Source organism: Ictidomys tridecemlineatus, chromosome X, assembly GCF_052094955.1.
Source record: "Ictidomys tridecemlineatus isolate mIctTri1 chromosome X, mIctTri1.hap1, whole genome shotgun sequence".
Classification (NCBI taxonomy): Eukaryota; Metazoa; Chordata; class Mammalia; order Rodentia; family Sciuridae; genus Ictidomys; species Ictidomys tridecemlineatus.
The window spans coordinates 36814055-36827456 of NC_135493.1; the positions used below are offsets into that span (position 1 = coordinate 36814055).

The window sequence follows — 13402 nt, forward strand, 5'->3', positions numbered from 1 at the left end:
ATCCTGTAGGCGCAAAATGGCATTTCTACTTTTTCCTAAGGTCAGTGGTAAGTTACTCACACTTTTTAAGCAACAGGATAACATGATCAGATTTAAGCTTTCAAAGATGGCTTTTAAAGAAACAACCTAACATCTAAGCAGCCAGTTAAAGAGAGGACTTGAATGAACAGGGACCCATATCTCAAAACAGCAGTCCAATCACCTGAACTTTCACTTCTCTGATTTCATTCCTTGGAATCATAATAGCTTTTTCTTCTCCAATGGTCCTTTTCTATGCAATAACCTTGAAAGCCAGTGCCCTAATCTAATACTTTGTCAGTTAACACTATTAGTCTGTTGATGTGCACCTGATGGGGAGGTTCTGAAATCAACTTCACTCACTACACAATCTTTCAAATTAATTTCTTTTTCTTGGGCTTGAATAATATAATTTTTTTCTGATATTATGTGTACTTTGTGGTTTGCTACTAGGCAAGACCTAGAACATTCCAAAGGGTATTCAATGTGCCCATTTTGAACTAAAGTTCAAGCTTTTTGGCATACATGTCTCCCCTCTTTCCCTAGGAATTAAAGCAGGACATCTCCAGCTTCAGATATGAAGTGCTTGACCTCTTAGGAAACAGAAAACACCCAAGGAGAAGCTTTTCCACAAGCAGCACTGAATTCTCTCAGAGGGATGACACCAATGATGGCTGTGGTGGGGCTCGGGCCAAATCCAAGAGCGTCTCATTCAATTTAGGCTGCAAGAAAAAGGCCTGCCATGGGCCACCTCTCATCAGAACCATGCCAAGAGCCAGTGGTTCCCAGGGGAAGTCAAAAGCTGAGTCATCAAGCAAACGCTCCTTCATGGGTCCTTCTCTCAAGAAACTGGGTCTTCTTTTCTCAAAGTTTAATGGTCATATGTCTGAACCCAGTTCAGAGCCAATGTACACAATTTCTGATGGAATCGTCCAGCAGCATTATATGTGGCAGGACATCAGATATTCTCAGATGGAGAAAGGGAAAGCAGAAGCCTGTTCTCAAAGTGAAATTAACCTCAGTGAGGTAGAATTAGGTGAAGTCCAGGGTGCTGCTCAGAGCAGTGAATGCCCTCTAGCCTGTTCCAGCTCTCTTCACTGTGCATCCAGCATCTGCTCCTCAAATTCTAAACTTTTAGACTCCTCCGAGGATGTATTTGAAACTTGGGGAGAGGCCTGTGACTTGCTCATGCACAAATGGGGTGATGGACAGGAAGAACAAGTTACAACTCGGCTCTAAGTCAAGTCCCTATCACCTGTTCTGGAACTCAAAATGAAAATTTGTAATTTCCTTATTCTCAGAGGTGACATAGAATATGACTCCCTCACTGGCCCCCTAGAAAGGAGAGTGAAACTCCTATTATTCTCACTTTTCATAGCCACATTCCCCATTTTTGTTCTTGTTTTATTATTACTATTATTTGCCTTTTTATACCTATTAACACTAAGTCCATCTCACAACCAACTGAAGGGGTGTTGCCCCTAATCAGCAGAGGTGCAGTCGGGTGCTTAACCCTTTTGCTTTGCTTTCGTTTTCTTACCCTTGCTTCCTTGAAGCTACAGGTGCCACTTTGCTACTGTTGCTGCCGCACAGATTCCTGACCTTCCTCAGGATCTCATGCCATCTCCCCACAGGGCTGAGGGATGTGGTCAGCAGTCCCCACCAGCTATCAGATAAGGCAAACCAACCTGCCTATCTTTGTTACCCTTCAGTGCTACACGCTGCCCATGCTGGTTCAATGAACAGCATCAAAGGGAGGCTGAACAGACTCCAAAGAATTGTCAGCTTGGGGTTTCTAGGTATAACTGGCCTTTTTGTTTTGTTTTGAAACACAACTTCTCAATTGTGGGGGCTGTTGAGTTTTTGTTTCTTAAAGATGTGTTAGTTTCTTAATGTGTGCCAATGAGATATTTACCCTATAGTATATGTCATATCTAATAAGTTAGGCAAATTCCTGTGTTTGTGTATTTCAGTTAACTTACTACATTTTAAAATTTGATAGTATTGAAATTAGTATTTAGGATGTATACTGTTTTTTAAAAACTTCTACTACACTCTAACCAATTATCATTACATCTCATACATTGGCAAGAAAAAAATAATTAGCTGGTATATTTATAGGGTCCTATCTACTGTTGATAGTTTTAATTATCATTGCTATCAAGGCATTTCTAAGATAAAAGCCTGGATTTAAAATATTTTTATCAGAACAATGATATCTTGCTGAGGTATTGAAATCTGAAAAAAAACCATCTTCATGTTAATTAGTTGCTTTCTGGGAAAAAAATCAACAAAACAATTTCACATCTAGATAATCTAATTCAGGTTGCAGTTTTAATATTCATTGGGGGCAGCAGAAGTGCATGTGTAAACTTATGTTAGATATAAAACATAACAACCCTAGCAGATCCATGGACCTGTGAACATGAACCAAATTCTACTGTCTTCAAAAAAGTACTCCTGGAGATTAAATTAAGAATGCATAGCCTAGAAAAGACAGGTTAGTTGTCACCCTATGCTTTTAAATGTCAATTCCAACAGGAGCCCATCTAAATTCCTGTATGTAACTTCTGGTTAAAGTAATTAAATAAGGAATTTTCAAATAATGAAAATATTTCTCCAAACTAGCTTTGAACAGTATTGTTTCTGTTGTTCAAATTGATTTCCATTGCTTTCCCAAGCATTGGGAGTGATGGTTAAACTGTTTCACATGGAAAAGAGTTAAATTAGGGAGCTAGGGCAGCAAGAGTCTTGAGATGTTGAAGAGTAAAACTCAGATCCAAGGAAATGAGATCAAGCTGTGTCAAGACCCATTTGGCAAAGGGTTGTCTCGAAATAATTCCTTGATCATATCTGAAGTGGTCATTTATTCAAATCTAACTTCTCCCCTGCTTCACTAAGTAGGATTATCATAAATGGCTCTGACATGTTTTAAAACAGGTTACTTTCAAAAAGAAAAACAAAACAGGTTAATTTCCAAAAGAAAGGTTTCTAAAGTCAAAGATTCAACTTTCCTAGTGAGGCACAGTGGTACACACCTGCAAATCCTAGTGGCTCAGGAGGCTGAAGCAGGAGGATCACAAGTTCAAAGCCAGCCTCAACAACAGTGAGGCCCTAAGCAACTGAGTGAGACCCTGTCTCTGAATAAAATACAAAATAGGGCTGGGGGTGTGGCTCAGTGGTTGAGTGTCCTGAGGCCAATTCCCAGCATGCCCCCACTCAAAGCTTCAACTTTCCAGTCAAATTCATTTGAATAACAACAGAACCCAGATTACATTCCTAACTCATACTGATGGCACTAAAGAACAAAACCAAAAACAATATATAACCCAATTTCATCAAAGAAAAAGATGTCTTTTTCACAAATATATGTATGTCTGATAAACGAGGCATAATCATTCTAGGGGTTATTTTATCATCAGAAAACAGAGTAGCCAAACATGGAGTCATGCACTAAAATATGACTTTTCTCAGTTTATATTCTAGAGAGAATATAAATATAATCACAGTAACCAACCTTGACTATTGAAACGAGTGTTATATTTCATGGGAGTATATGCCTTTCCAAATCTTCTTATTGTCCTTGTGACAGGCTTAGGACTTCACTAGTTACCTTGAAACCTCATTTATGATGGGAGTTATGCTAAACAGCTATTGCCCTAACTTCCATCTTGGTGACAACATTTTTATTAACTCTAACTTGCAGAAAGTAGAAGGGGAAAGAGTTTTGCATTCACTTCTTAACTTTCTGGATCAGCTAAAAAAAAAAACAACATATTTGGGGCTGGGGATATGGCCAGTGATAGACTGCTTACTCACCTACCATGTTTAAGGCTCTGAGCTCCACCCCCAGCAATGCCAAAAAATGTATTTAATATCAAAATACTTAAGTATGTCCTCTAACCCCAGAGAAGGTATAAGCCAACTTGAGAGTACATTTACAAGCTTAAAAGCTAAAATACAACCTGAGAGAAGAGCAATTTTATTCAAACCTTATAAAAGGGGAAATGTGTCCAGAGGATTTGTTCAAAGGCACAGAGCTAGTTAATAAACTCAAATCTTCTAAATAATAGAAACAAGACATTACAAAAATATGTATTATATATAAAATCGTAGATGTATAAATGAAATTGCCATTACAGATACCTATTTTTTTCCATTTGCCTAACATGTTGTAAACTCCAAAATTTTCACTGGCATATTTAAATGTAAAGTAAGGAACGTATCACAAAGTAAAAAAATATATAAGAATCATGTACTAATTGATTTTTTAAAAGTATTCTGTGGTTTGTTTCCATTATATCTGGCTTTAACTTTTAAAAACCTTGGATTCATTTGAGTCAGTCTCCTTGATATTAAGGTAAATATATAGTCCAAACTGTATTAGAAAGTGACCAGTGCTTAAGTATATCCTTCACTTCTAACTTTAACTCTAGTGAAGTACAAAGATGTAGGAAAGATTCTAAATTCAAAATCACTGTTTTTCAATGACAAATTTTAAAGAGAATGTAAATTCCCCAAGTTATATCTTTGTACTTAAGTGGGATTATGGAATACTTTCCAGTTCTTTCTGCCTCCCATAATCATTTATTTTACTTTGACCTAATTTAGACTTAAATTGTTCAGCTAAGTCCAAAATACCTGCCTATAATTTGACTAAAGAACTTAAAAAAAATAGGACCTCCATCTTTTTAATGGCTTAATACCTTTTTTAAAAAAAGAACTTTATAGTTCTAACAGTAGTGCAAACCTCCTCTGAACAATGCAAAAGGTATTTTAGAGAAAAATATGAAGTAATGTCTTAGCCAGAAAATATAAAAACAACTGTTTGGCATTCACACTGCATTGTGGGGAAGATTCAAAGTGGTGTTTTGACAGTTTTAGTGGCCCAGACCTTGATTTGTTAAATCATCAGGCAAAAAGGTATTTGAAGTTAGGCTGAAACTCCTTTCTGTTTAACGCTACAAAAGAAAACCTGAGCATATTATTTTGGTAATCAAGTTTTTAAAACAGTGCTAACAGATAATTTGTAGAAAGAAGTTAATTAAATGGTTCAAACCATTTAAATACCTCTTCATACACACTCCCAACTCCTGCAGCTTTGCCCAGGGTTATTTTAGATTGTTTCTTTGGCTTAAGTGCTCCAAATACCCACTTTGTATACAACTAACCTGAGTGCCCTCAAATTCTATGTGAGCCTTACTTTAGTACACAGAAATTCTATTTCAACTATACTGACAATGACCCTTTCTCAATCACCTTTCCCGAATAGATGAAGGTTTTGGCTTTCTTTACTTTTTCAGATGTTCCGAAAAGTGAGAGCCTGGTCTGTGTATGTATGTCCATACACATTGATAATTTCCAGTCTTCTGTTAAGCAGAATTTGATGCATCTGGCCTTGACCTTTCATCCCTTTTGGTGATCACTAAATCATTTTGAAAGGGAGGAGAAGCAGGGATAACTTTTCAATGGAAAGACACTTCCTGAGATATGGTGAAGTACTAAAATGAACTACCATGCTAACATCCTCTACAGGACAACTGTTATATCCAGAGTTTTCAGGATTTGCAGTTTCTGGTTTTAAGGGAAAATAATTAAGCATTTAAGTCAGAATAAAAAAGAACTTACCTGTAAAAATATACATTTTTGACCAAATAAAGTCTGCATACTTCAGACTTACTACATATTTGAGATATTAGTATTCATAATGCTGATAATGTGGCCTATGATTTTCCTTAGTATGCTACTTGATGTTCCAGAGAAGGTTGGTGGCTTTTGAGTGCTTTTACATTTAGAAAATGAATGTCTACTAAACAGAGAAGTTAATTGCAGGAACGATGCAGGCAGCAAGCTAGAGTACAATACCATCTTTAAGCTCAATATTTGTGTTCTCTCATTCTAGAGTGGATTTGTCTTGTACCTGTTAATTTATTAGATCTGCTATTTTTCTAAAGATATACTGTCATTGTTTGTGATACGTAAGAAACCTATACACATTAAGAATTATAATACAAAATTAAGCAGAATGCCCTTATGTCAAAAGCTTGTTTTCTTGTCATGTTGTGAAAGCTCTGTAGAGGCTTCCTATTACAGTATAAATTAATAGCAAGCAAAAGATAGCCCACTGCTTTTGATCATTGTAAGCAACATCTGTGTATCTGTCCTCCCTCTGTAAAGTCTTCTTTAAAACTCAAAAGTGACTCAATAGAACCCAAAAGGACTAACTGAAGAAGTAAAAACAGCCTAAAGTTTGGTGGTCATCCTACCAATTGGCAGTACATATTGTCCTTTGTCCAAGAAGCTGTAAAATGAATGCACACCCCCCCCAAAGCATTGTCCTCAGTGGCACATGAATGAATAGGTGGCAGTGTCCCTTTTATTTAAACCTAAATTAGCCAACTACTTGGAAGTAGCTAAACTGGGCTTGGTTATCTTGTCTTTTCCCATAAAGCTCAATATATCCCCAAAATATTTATTACCATTGTCTTACAACCTAGAAATCCTCTTGATAATTTCCAGTCTTTCACAACCCTTGAAACACAAGACAAAAAGGATACTTTGGATTTTTGCTAGGTTCTTGGGAGACTTAAATGGTGATAGTGAAGTGTCAAAATCTTTCTAAGTAAGGACCAGTGTGGCTAAACACTTTAAAACATAGGACTAAACCACAAATATGTTAAACTTCAAATAACCAAATTGAGATGGAGTTGCTTGATTGAAATATGTGGCTTCTAAGGAATGGGATGTGTGGCTCAGCATTAGAGAACTTGCCTAGCATATGTAAGGCTCTGAGTTCAATTCCCAGCACCCCCACCCAACCAATGTTTCAGGATTAAAATATTAACATCACCATTTTCTCCTTTAACAAAATCCAGAAATCAACAGTATGTAAAAACTAGCTCAGAATAACCTATAAATCATTTTTCAAATTTTGAGCTATATTTGAGTTGAATTTCAGAAGGCAGCAAGTTCTCACCTGGGGGCACTATATTCATAAATTCAAAACAGATACATAGGATTATATCTTGAATTGTGCAATATCACAGATTGGCTTTCATAAATAATGTACATTTTAACCAACTGGGAGGATTGATTTTTCCAAATCTTATCTAAAAAATAAAATGGGTTTGCTAAAACTCTGAAAGAGAAATAAAAGCTAAAATTGGGGGAAGGCAATATGGAAGAAATGCTAGATTATAAATCTGGTGTCAGGTTTTATCCTCATAAATTTAGAATAAGCATATAAAGTAGGTTTATAAAGTAATGCCATTTTCATAAAATTATCAGAATATATACACTTAAATGAATGTTGTCCTTCCAAGTAGTCCCCTTAAGAAGCTGTACTTATATTCTAATGATGCTGCCATTACTCACCCTATTTTGGACTTCTACTTTTTGAGAGCTTTCAAAATTCAAAGTATAATCTCTGAATATTAACTAGTAGAAATTATGACCCTTTAAGAGAATATTTTTAGAAAGTCAATGTAATTTTAGATAAATTTTAGTAAAATGCTGAGTGATCAAGCTGAGTTATTTTATGGGTTAAAAAAATACTTTAAGTGGTATTATACAATTGGCACCTTGCTGAATTTTCACAATTGTATATTCCCCTGGAACCATTACTCAATGTCAAGATAGATAATATCTGCATTATCCCCTAAAAATTCCTTACTCCCCTTCACAATCTAGACTCTAGTCTCAAAAGGTGTGTGGAGCAGTGGCAGCCATACTGAAATTAGCATACAGTCCCTCCTCAAAGATACTTTAAAGAGCAACAATATTCAGATTCAGAACTTCCAGATTTGGAATCACAATGATGTAACTCTTAAAACAACTATGTTTAAATAGGAGATACATTGGGAATTTCAATGACTTATGTTGTGAAAGAACTGAGAATTAGCTCTCCAAATCTTATTTATCTACAAAAAATGACGTTTTTAAAATGTAGAGATTGACAACTAAGCACTTAGCAGAAAGAGGAAACAGTAAAGAAAAACCTTGGGCTGGGGATGTGGCTCAAGTGGTAGCGTGCTTGCCTGGCATGCGTGCGGCCCAGGTTCGATCCTCAGCACCATATACAGACAAAAGATGTTGTGTCTGCCAAATACTAAAAAATAAATATTAAAAAATTCTCTCTCCCTCACTCTTTCTAAAAAAAAATTATTAAAAAAAAAAACCTTTATCCTCCATAGAAAAACAGAGGTGAGGATTGTGGACTCAAGACACCATGGTAACAGAAACAGTAGGAGGCAGCTTCAATGGGAGGATGGCAGTAGTTAAGTCATTTAAACATCACATGTTCAGGCTAGATGTTTCCTGTACAAGATCTATTCCTATTATTTAAAACACACTTTTACCACTTCATGGTCACACTTTATAGGGCTTCCTCTTACAATATGTATTAAACAATCTGTTTCAGTAACCAAGACAATGAAGCCTGTAGTCCAAAAAGCACAGTGATAATCCTACTTGGTATATTTGGACAGGAGAAGCAGTCGGAATGTTCAAGTGTACAGAACCACTGGAATCAGTGGAACCAGTGGCATTAAACATGAATGTTTTGAGTTCATAAGAAGAAGTCTTCTTAACACATTAGTCTGTGGTTTACTTAATGTTAAAGGAAATCCTGTAAAGATATGGGCCTTCTCCGGGACAATTCAGTTGAGGATATATACATCCATCCTTCTCAAGGGAAAATATATAAATTTGTATTCATTTCTTCTAATATAAGAATGTACACTAGAGAGAGTATTCAAGAAGACAGCAACATCTGAACTCTTCACATGATTCTATTTCTATAAGATTTCTCAAAATTGAAGTTCAAATTGAAGATGGGAAGTTTCTTCCTAGCCAAAACAGTGAATACACTTCAATGCTACAGGATGAGTTGATACCAGGAAAAGAAATTCTAGAAAAGACAGGCTATGCTTAATTCACTTTCTCAGTCTAGCTGGTAACCCATCACACATAACAAACCATAATGAAAATGTTTGTGTCAAATTTAAGGTTAAAATGGAATCTCCTGAGCTTAATTCATAAAAAGGCAAATTTCCAAAATGTGTTTGTGCAAATGGCATTTTGACTTTGCAGACTATTTTAAAAACTAAAACTTCTTTGAGTAACTATTACTTTTATTTAAATACTTTCTGTAAGAAGTGCAAAGTTAGTGTCAACTGTGTCAAAAACAATCTTGTATAATAATTTTGTGTATTTTTAGCTTCAGTATAAACAAAAATAAAGCATTTACTCCCCCCAAATGTATGGCTACTTAGATTTAAGGTGTTTTGTTCTTCTCTTTTCCAATGTAATCATTTATGGCTATTAATAAACATATATGAACAACACTGGACTTCCCACTGTAATTTAACCAGCAAAAACACTAATGGGAGAATTCTAGTCTAAAATATTTTGTTAAGTGTATAACTGAACAAATGTTATCACTCTAATTTTTATATTTCCCCATCAAAGACATGACTATTAAACAACAACTTAAATATTCACAAAGAACTATGAAAGAACTATGAGACAATTAAGTAAAAGGACCCATACAGCTATAAAGCTATAACTTAAGGGCTGAGGTTGTAATTCCATGAGAGAGCACTTGCCTGGCATGTGTAAGCTTAGTCCCAGCACCACACACACACACACATACACACACACACAAAAAAAAAATACTTAAAGCTATGGAGAGTGACATTAGGCAATCTTATAGGCCTGATCCTGTAATTTTTCTTTATTGACTTAACACATTGTATGAAAGAGGTCAGATCTACAAATCAGAAAACATAAACCAAAGTTAATCTGGTCATGATGAAACTAATGTAAACTGAGTAGATATGAGCAATACTTCAATTATTAGCTGCCATTACTTGAGATTTTTTTGTAATAGACTTTATTTAGCAAATCCTTTCCCCCAATTAATTCACATTCCTGAATTTTAGTGTCTATATTTTACTAATTAAATTTTTACCTTACCAGAAGGCTGGGGATATTACAGCTCAATTGGTAGAGTGCTTGCATAGAAAGCACATGGCCCTGGTTAATCACCAGCACCACAAAACAACAACAAAACCTTTACCTTACCAGAGACCTGGTTAGCATATCAAAACAGTTCACTTTCAGATAAATAACTCACCAGCTGATCCTGGCATAATTACTTTAAGTATAAATGAGTGAATAATATTTACATAGTAGTTAAGGACAATTTAAAATGCAGGTGTATATCTGACAAAGATTTGCAACAGGCATGTGTCAAAAACAATTTTGTACAATAATTTTGTGTAGTTTTAGCTTCAGTATGTACAAAAGCACTCCAAAAATGCAATAATGCAATTGATCTGAACATACACCCCAAAAGGAATATATATAATAAAGAAGTACATGAAAAAATGATTGGTATTAAAAAATATAAGCAGGGAAATACAAATTAAAACCACACTGTGATAACATTTACTATAAACCCACTAGAATGACTGAAATAATTCTATTCCAAGAAGAATGAAAAGAATTCTAGAAAAAATGTTCATAGGCCAGGTATGGTGGCACATGCCTGCAATCCAAACAACTGGGGCAGCTGAGGCAGGAGGATTCCAAATTTGTGTTCAGCCTAGACAATTTAGCAAGATTGGTCTCAAAAAAGGGGGGTGGGTGGGAGTAGGGGGTCTATCTTAGTGGTAAAGCACTACTGAGTTCAATCCGTAGTACGGCACAAAGAAAGGTTCATAGCAGCTTTGTTTATATCAAAACTCTGGGTCCCTCAAGATAATAAAGGATAAGCAAACTACAGGCATATCCATACTAAATAACGAAAAAAACCATACTATTGGCATGCACATGGATGAACCGCACATGCGCTGTGCTGAAATAATCCTTATCCAAAAGAGCACATTATTTATAAATTTTTTTATTGGTTGTTCAAAACATTACAAAGCTCTTGACATATCATATTTCATACATTTGATTCAAGTGGGTTATGAACTCCCATTTTTACCCCGTATACAGATTGCAGAATCACATCGGTGACACATCCACGTTTTTACATATTGCCATACTAGTGACTGTTGTATTCTGCTACCTTTCCTATCCTCTACTATCCTCCCTCCCCTCCCCTCCCATCTTCTCTCTACCCCATCTACTGTAATTCATTTCTCTCCCTTGTTTTTTTTCCCGCTTTCCCCTCACATCCTCTTATATGTAATTTTGTATAACAATGAGGGTCTCCATCCATTTCCATGCAATTTCCCTTCTCTCTCCTTGTCCCTCCCACCTCTCATCCTTGTTTAATGTTAATCTTTTTCTCATGCTCTTCCTCCCTACTGTTCTCAGTTGCTCTCCGTATATCAAAGAAGACATTTGGCATTTGTTTTTTTGGGATTGGCTAGCTTCACTTAGCATAATCTGCTCTAATGCCATCGATTTCCCTGCAAATGCCATGATTTTGTCATTTTTTAGTGCTGAGTAATACTCCATTGTGTATAAATGCCACATTTTTTTATCCATTCATCTATTGAAGGGCATCTAGGTTGATTCCACAGTCTAGCCATTGTGAATTGTGCTGCTATGAACATCGATGTAGCAGTATCCCTATAGTACCCTCTTTTAAGGTCTTCAGGGAATAGTCTTAGAAGGGGAATAGCTGGGTCAAATGGTGGTTCCATTCCCAGCTTTCCCAGGAATCTCCATACTGCTTTCCAAATTGGCTGCACCAATTTGCAGTCCCACCAGCAATGTATAAGAGTACCCTTTTCCCCACATCCTCGCCAGCACTTGTTGTTGTTTGACTTCAGAATGGCTGCCAATCTTACTGGAGTGAGATGGTATCTTAGGGTGGTTTTGATTTGCATTTCTCTGACTGCTAGAGATGGTGAGCATTTTTTCAGGTACTTGTTGATTGATTGTATGTCCTCCTCTGAGAAGTGTCTGTTCAGGTCCTTGGCCCATTTGTTGATTGGGTTATTTGTTGTCTTATTGTCTAATTTTTTGAGTTCTTTGTATACTCTGGATATTAGGGCTCTATCTGAAGTGTGAGGAGTAAAAATTTGTTCCCAGGATGTAGGCTCCCTATTTACCTCTCTTATTGTTTCTCTTGCTGAGAAAAAACTTTTTAGTTTAAGTAAGTCCCATTTGTGGATTCTTGTTTTTAACTCTTGTGCTATGGGTGTCCTATTAAGAAATTTGGAGCCCGACTCCACAATATGTAGATCGGAGCCAACTTTTTCTTCTATCAGAGGCAGAGTCTCTGATTTGATATCAAGCTCCTTGATCCATTTTGAGTTAACTTTTGTGCACGGCGAGAGAAAGGGATTCAGTTTCATTTTGTTGCATATGGATTTCCAAGCACCATTTGTTGAAGATGCTATCCTTCCTCCATTGCATGCTCTTAGCCCCTTTATCAAATATAAGATAGTTGTAATTTTGTGGATTAGTCTCTGTGTCCTCTATTCTGTACCACTGGTCCACCCGCCTGTTTTGGTACCAGTACCATGCTGTTTTGTTACTATTGCTCTGTAGTACAGTTTGAAATCTGATATCACTACACCTCCTGATTCACACTTCCTGCTTAGAATTGCTTTTGCTATTCTGGGTCTTTTATTTTTCCATATGAATTTCATGATTGCTTTATCTATTTCTACAAGAAATGTCGCTGGGATTTTGATTGGCATTGCATTAAACCTATAGAGAACTTTTGGTAATATCACCATTTTGATGATGTTAGTTCTGTCTATCCATGAACAAGGCATATTTTTCCATCTTCTAAGATCTTCTTCTATTTGTCTCTTTAGGGTTCTGTACTTTTCATTGTATAAATCTTTCACCTCTTTTGTTAGGTTGATTCCCAAGTTTTTTTTTTTTTTGAGGATATTGTGAATGGGGTGGTTTTCCTTATTTCCATTTCAGAAGATTTGTCGCTGATATACAGGAATGCCTTTGATTTATGCGTGTTGATTTTATGTCCTGCCACTTTGCTGAATTCATTTATTAGCTCTAGTAGTTTCTTTGTAGACCCTTTTGGGTCTTCTAGGTATAAGATCATGTCATCCACAAAAGACTTCCAACCAAGAAAAGCCCGGGACCACATAGGTATACAGCAGAGTTTTACAAAACCTTTAAAGAAGAGTTAATACCAATACTTTTCAAGTTATTTCAGGAAATAGGAAAAGAAGGAGCTCTTCCAAATTCATTCTATGAGGCCAACATCACCCTGATCCCGAAACCAAAGACACTTCAAAGAAAAAAAACTACAGACCAATATCTCTAATGAACCTAGATGCAAAAATCCTCAATAAAATTCTGGCGAATCAGATACAAAAGCATATCAAAAAAATTGTACACCATGATCAAGTAGGATTCATCCCTGGGATGCAAGGCTGGTTCAATATACAGA

At 36.1% G+C, this 13402-nt stretch overlaps 1 protein-coding gene across 8 annotated transcripts in view; it reads left to right on the forward strand.

Moving 5' to 3' along the window:
- Positions 1-9362, forward strand: part of Trpc5 (transient receptor potential cation channel subfamily C member 5) — a 273724-nt gene extending 264362 nt beyond the window's left edge. For all 8 annotated transcript variants that reach the window (XM_078034368.1, XM_078034364.1, XM_078034365.1 and 5 more), the window contains one exon: positions 565-9362. In XM_078034368.1, the coding sequence (XP_077890494.1) occupies positions 565-1257 (693 nt within the window). In that variant the 3' untranslated portion in view covers positions 1258-9362. The remainder of the gene's footprint in view (positions 1-564) is intronic.
- The last annotated feature ends 4040 nt before the right edge of the window (positions 9363-13402 follow it).